This window comes from Acipenser ruthenus, chromosome 38 (assembly GCF_902713425.1).
Source record: "Acipenser ruthenus chromosome 38, fAciRut3.2 maternal haplotype, whole genome shotgun sequence".
NCBI lineage: Eukaryota > Metazoa > Chordata > Actinopteri > Acipenseriformes > Acipenseridae > Acipenser > Acipenser ruthenus.
The window spans coordinates 1,560,374-1,567,499 of NC_081226.1; the positions used below are offsets into that span (position 1 = coordinate 1,560,374).

The 7,126-nt window shown below is 34.2% G+C and overlaps 1 protein-coding gene across 1 annotated transcript; it reads right to left on the bottom strand.

Moving 5' to 3' along the window:
• Positions 1-338: 338 nt before the first annotated feature.
• On the bottom strand, positions 339-6,739 carry LOC117433649 (chemerin-like receptor 1). Its single transcript, XM_034917433.2, has 2 exons — positions 6,547-6,739; positions 339-1,438 (listed from the first exon to the last, which is right to left on the bottom strand). Exon 2 carries the CDS (start codon positions 1,435-1,437, stop codon positions 382-384), a length of 1,056 nt encoding a protein of 351 aa, XP_034773324.2. The 5' UTR covers position 1,438; positions 6,547-6,739; the 3' UTR covers positions 339-381.
• Between the last annotated feature and the right edge of the window lie 387 nt (positions 6,740-7,126).

Consider the following 7,126-nt stretch of genomic DNA (forward strand, 5'->3'; position numbering starts at 1 on the left):
AAGCAATTATATACAGCTATGGCCAAAGGTTTAGCATCACCCTATAGAATTAACTAATTTTGCTTCTTTAAGTCGAATACTACTGGCTGAATAATGTTACATTAACATATTGAATTACATACCGCTTTGTAGTTTTGCATATACTTAACAAAAAACTGACAAAAAATGAAAAATGTGACATTTTGAAATCTAACATGAAATCATTTTGTAGTTTCTTTGATTATATGATGTTGAATAAAATATCTAAATTATGTTCATAGTATTATGTCTCAACCCTAAAATTCAGGTGATGCAAAACTTTTGACCATAGCTGTATATATATATATATATATATATATATATATATATATATATATATGGATTGTGTTGCTACCACAGACATCACTTTGGTTCAGGATTGATCCCATCAATCTTCTGCCCCCCAACTAAAGACTCCATTTGGACAGTGGATCGACGGCTGCTCAGGTGGTACAGTGTTGTCTCTTCAATAAAGGCGTTCTCAAACACCTTAAGGAAGGACTTCTTTAGCTTCTCCTTAAAGTCCTGGCACATGCAGACATAAAGGATGGGGTTAAGACAGCTGTTGAAGAAAGCAATGCTGGTGGCAACAGGCATCCCAACGTGGACCACCTTAAGGGAAGACCCTTCACTCGTTGCTTTTAACTCCAGTATCTGGAAGATGTGGAAGGGAATCCAACAGATGAAAAAGGTCACAATGACTGCAACAATCACCTTGAAGGGTTTGAAGGATCTCTTGCGATGGATGGTGCTGTATCTGTAACCGATGGCAGTGTAGCAAGAGATGATGACGATTGTGGGAAGCAGGAAAGCAAATAGGAAACGTGTAATGGTCAGAGCCTTATGTGTGTATGCATGCATAGCTGTACCATTGCCAAAGCTGTAGGAACACCTTTGTATTGTTTCATTGATTTTGATCACATCCCGGAACTTCAAATATGGAGAGCTAAATACCCCAGCCAATGCCCATAGTATCAGACAAGTGAACCAAGCCTTCCTGGGCGTGCGGTGGTTTTGCGCCCAAACGGCAGCCACTACTGAGAGGCAGCGGTCAATGCTGATGGCTGTCAGGATGAAGACACTGCTGTACATCGTCAGGACCATTATGAAGGAGTTGAGTTTGCACAGAAACCAGCCAAAGGACCATATGAAGCCCATGGCAGTGTAGGCAATGCTGAGAGGCAGGAAGAAGGTGAAGATGAAATCAGCCATGGCCAGATTTAGAAACCAAATGGTGTTGACAGACGTCTTCATTTTGAAACCGGTAATCCAGATGACCAGGCCATTTCCTGACGTTCCCAGAATGAAGGCAATTGAGTAAAGCACAATGGAGAGGATGTGTAGCGATTCCAGATCAATCTCCTCTTCATACTCATATTCATAATAATATTCTGTTTGATTGTCGGTCTCCATCTCCATGCTGTTATTAAAAATACAAAACAGTTATAAGACCAATGATAATAGTATTGTTAAAGCCATCCATACGGTAACTTTAAATACAGTTGTGTGCAAATGTACTAGAACACCTCAAGATTTGTCATTTATATCCTTTATATACCTACCTGCATGAAAACCTCTGAGTGTGAGAATTTCAATTTCAGTTTATCAGTAATATAGAAACAATAGGAACTCACAGGTAAACATGTTAGACAACTTTGTGCTTTAATTAGCCATCTTAAACAACTTCTAAAAAGTCTAATTTGTGGCTGTGTTCCTTTTCTCTTACGATTTTAAATGTGCATGTGTGGCCTATTAAAGTCTTCAAGTAAATTAGACTCGCTAATTTGCCTATTTTGACAATTTTCCATGATTTTCAGTTACAGGGGTTTGATTGCATATGCACAACAAATCAAAACTACAGAGCAATGGGGTGTTACACTAATACATTTGCACAGCACTGTATTCTGAGGTAAATACTGATACAGCTTTCCTCATATATACAGTATAAATAACAGAATGCCTTCCACTTACTAAAGCTACCAAAGAATTAAAAAAATAAATAAATACTGGTAAAATTAGCAAACATATTTTAAGAAAATCATATTAATAGTGGTAATCAATAGTGGTCAAGTTGAAGAGTCAAAAAGTGTCACCTTTTAAAACATTCAATATGCTCTACCTCGTGTGTATTACATTCACTGCTGCATTGTATAGGTGATATCTTTTAATTATAACAGAACAAAGCAAGGGGGCTGCTCTACCATAAGCCTGTAAAGTTTTAGGTTTACTCCTCGGAGGAGTCAGACGGGTTCATGAAGTGCACACAGCCGTGTCCAAGGTGAGATACCTTCCCTGCATAGTCTTTGTATTTTCTTAGGTACAGGTTTTGCAGGTTTGCAACACAGAGCTAAAAGATATTTGCTATTAACATGTGGTAAAACTGTTCTCCTCCCTCTCTATCTCTCACTCTAATCAGTAGAGAGAACCAACGTCACAGTGCTAATAATTCAAGCTGGCTGTATTCATAATATTAAAATAATTAAATGGCAACATAAATATTGTACATCGGTTTAGTTTTAATAAATAAATAAATAAAGAAGAAGAAGAAGAAGAAGAAGAAGAAGAAGAAGAAGAAGAAGAAGAAGAAGAAGAAGAAGAAGAAGAAGAAGCTTGTTTAGTATATAATTAAAAAAAAACATAACTAGAATCATTTAGATATCCATAAAAATGTGTGTTTCCTTGATTTAGGTCATTGACTACCAAAACACATATTTGATACATATGTAATTTAAATAGAAACTGGGTTTAATAAACAGACAACATTGGTCTTTACAACCTGAAAAACACACACACACACACACAAAACACAAACAAACCCCACAGGTTCATAAAACTGGGGAGAACAGAAATATACTTGATACACCAACACATCCTTATCTGGGCAAAATGTGCAAATATATATATATATATATATATATATATATATATATATATATATATATATATATATGTGTGTGTGTGTGTGTGTGGTTTACAGGTGACCTATAGCTTCAAGGGCTATTTTTAATCAAGCTAGAAAGCATTATTATGTCAATATGTCATAATATGGCTTATTAGTTTGGTACTGTATTCAAATTATTATGAACACTACTTGTATTGTTATTTATTGTTTAATATCTACAACTAATAATACAATGGTAATCATGTTATATTACTAATGTATGTTATACAATTAGGTTGGTATAGTAGCAGTAGAAGTAATAATAATAATAATAATAATAATAATAATAATAATAATAATAATAATAATAATAATAATAATAACTGTTTAGTACTGTCAATTTAAATACAATAGTAATATGTATAATGTATAGTGTTAGGTTGGGATTGTGTTGATAATATAACTATAATAAAAAATCTTTACTGGAACTGCTAGAATGTATAAACAATTACGGTATGTATCATATATTGGAGATTTGCACAGAGTAACGTTATTTCTCATACCACATTCATCAGTTAGAAAAAGTTGGCTTGTTCTTTGGTGTCTTTTTCTGTGTCAGTTAGGGAGGCGGCTGTGCTGTGAGATAACAAACACATCACTTGTTGTACCATGACCTAAAGTGGGATTTGTACACCAGCCTGTACAGTTCCAATTAAGAACCAGGCCTGTCATTGCAAACAGTCTCACAAGCTGATGTAGTCATATACAAACACAAGAAATCATTCAGACTGTCAAGGCTGGTTCCTTTGTGACACACATTTTTCAGTATGACATAGACTAAGACAGTTGTAGGTGTTACTACATATTGTAAACATTAATGGGTAACAATACATTAAGTGTCTCTAATGAAGTACATTACATTGTTGTTGCATAGTAAATGCATGTGTAATTACACATAATTACAATGTTATTAAGCATAGTCATAATATACTTAATGTGTGATTTGTTTTGCATGATAAATCCTTAACCGTATCCCTAACCTTATCCCTAACCCTAAACCTAACCCTAATCCTTTTCTGATACAATTTTGCACTTACATATATTTTGCAAAAAGATGTACACGCCAAGAACATTGTAATTAATATGGTTATAGAAAACAGTGGAAAAAGCAAAAGATGTGAAGTGAATATGCAAATTTACAACATGACACCTTTAAAGGGGTTTGCACCCGATCTAAATTTTGTTTTTTTAATTCTTAGCATTCATCTTCCTGAAAGATAAGATTTATTCTAGGAATGACTCAGGGGTATTAGATGCTAAAGATGCACTTCCTTAATTCTACTTCATGATCTGGAGGAATACAACATTAATAAAAACCAGTTTATATTGTTAATGTGTTGAAATTTGTGAGGTTACACCATTGCCTTGTCCTCCCTGATTTTCTCCTTCCTGTCTATTGGCTGCATCCTCAAAGCTATACAACATTCAGCAGTGCTACATTTATGTGTAAGAAATCAATGACATTTCTTGGCATATAACATTTTTCTTTGGTGACTGAAGTGTTTTTGCCCAGGCAAGAGATAGCAGGCAGAGAGAAAGCCAGCAACTAATGGTACAGGGTTCTAAAAATTTTGAAACATCTGCCATTAGACTGTCAATGGATGGCCACCATGGTGGCAAGCCAGTTTTCAATTCAGTCTGAGTTATTTTAACTGTTCTAGAGCAGGGTTTCTCAATCCTGGTCCTGGGGACCCCCTGTGTCTGCTGGTTTTCATTCCAAGTTCTCAATGACTTAATTAAACCCTTAATTGAATTGTTGATTATATTAATTAGTCCTTTTTTACTTGTTTTCAGCTCTTAAACAGTTGCAGATTTCAAGTTAGCTAAACATTTTATAAGTAACTTGAAATCTGCAACTGTTTAAGAGCTGAAAACAATTAAAAAGGTCTAATTAAGCAAAGTATCAGTTCAATTAAAGGTCTAGTTAAGTAATTGAGAGCCCAGTTGGAATGAAAATCAGCAGACACAGTGGGCCCCCAGGACCAGGATTTGGAAGCCCTGTTCTAGAGGGATACATGCTCAAAATGACAGGTTTTACATAGTTTAAAAGGCATCGCTTTTGTTTGTCTATACAACGTGAGTCGTTTGTCTGATCTTTGGTTACGGAAGCAGGTGCTATCAGATCTCTATCAAAATCTTCCAGATCGGTTCCGCTATCATTCAGAGCCATCTTATCTAAAGATGAGTTTACTGTTGTGTTGCACAGAAGAGATCATGAAGAGTCAGACACCTGCTATTGAACGACTTCAGTTTGAAATAGAATTAATCCCTGCTGTTAATAATTATTACGAACTTCAAATAAATTAATTGAAGTACGCTACCATTTTATTCTGTATCCAGTGTGTTTTGTAATAACTGCTATGATCACAGCAATACCCTTATAATATACACCCATAGAAAACTCAGCATTCTTCAGAAAAAGATACACACAATATCTTGTAGGCGTTCTTCCATGAATTGCTTTCTATATATGATATACAATTGCAAATGTATTTTTTTAAAGAAATACTTAGTGTGCACATTTATTACAGCACCTCAGGATGTGTCATTTATATCCTTTATATACCAACCCACATGTAAGAATTTCAATTTTCAGTCAGTAATGAGTGATATAGAAACAATAGTGAAGACGTTAGACCACCTTATGGTTTAATTAGGCATCTTAAACAACTTCTAAAAAGTCTCATGCCTTTTACCATTTGTCTGTGTCTTCCTTTTCTGTTACTATTTTAAATGACTTGTATGTGTGGCCTATTAAAGTCATCAATTAAATTAGACAAATACTAAATGTGCCTATTTTGACAATTTTCCCCAGATTTTCAGTTACAGGGGTTGGACAACCAATCAAAACAACAGAAACAATGGAGTGTTCTGATAAATCTGGACACATGAGTGTCTGTTGTTTCTATATGACTGATTACTTACCGAGATTACTTCTCATGCCCGGTGGTTTTCATACAGGTAGGTACATAAAGGATATACCTGGCAAATCTTGAGGTTTTCTAATGCATCTGCACAGTACTGTAGGAACATTACAGACACATCTGACTGCACTACTGTTAAAGTGGCTTTTCAGAAAGGTGCAAAACTAAAAGATGCAATAGCTAAATAAAGGATAGGTGTTATCAATGAGTGCTCTTATAGAATAGTTTGGAACCAGCATAAAACAACATGTAATCAGAAAGCTTTGGGGATATTCGTTTTTTTAGTTTAATAATAATATTAATAATACAGATACTACTACTGCTACTATTACTACTACTACTACTACTACTACTACTACTACTACTACTACTATTAATAATAATAATAATAATAATAATAATAATAATAATAATAATAATAATAATAATAATAATAATAATAATAATAATTTACAAAATAAACTGCAAACAAAATCACTGCAAGAAACCCTGAAAGATACCATAGTCCAATCAAGACAGAGAAACAGAAAAAGACAAAGAAATTTAAATAACTTAACACTAGCTCGCCAAACAACCATCGACAAAACCTGTCTAATTCATCAAATTTCCTTGGTGGAGCTTGACCCAATCTTACCAATTAATAATGTTATGAAAGACTCTTACCTTTTTTGTACTTTCTTGTTTAGACTAATAAAAAGCTATTTGCAAATATTAAAAAAAAAAAAAAAAAGTTTTCCTATTCTTAACAAAATAGATGAAAGACAGTGTTTGGAGATTTAAAGTTGCATCTCCCTAAATGGTGCTCAGAATATTAGAAATCATCCAGGCTGCTCCCTGTTGCTTCTTGCGAATTGAAGAGATGAGTGGTGGAAACACATTTGCAGTGATACACGTGGTTGAGTGTGTTGAAACAAGCACAGCTTCCTCTTTTTTTTTTTTTTTTACAGTAAATACAACCAGAGAATGGATAGAACGGTTGTGTACATTAATCATTTTGATGACAGGACAAACCTGCAAGATGTATTTATTTATTAGAATTCATTTACTAGTTCCTTTTTTCTTTGACAAATGAACACAAAGTTAGTAAATTGTAAATCCCCTTAAACTGCTGTCAGCCCTAACCACACCAGCCATCACTGTTTATTACACTTAACAAATTAGTGAATATTTATTACACTTCACAAATTACACAAATTACTGACTAACCTTATTTCATCCACACATAAGCATGAGCAAAACATTT

Coding starts and splice junctions, on each gene's coding strand:
- LOC117433649 (XM_034917433.2), bottom strand. CDS start 1,437: ATGGAGATGGAGACCGACAATCAAACAGAATATTATTATGAATATGAG.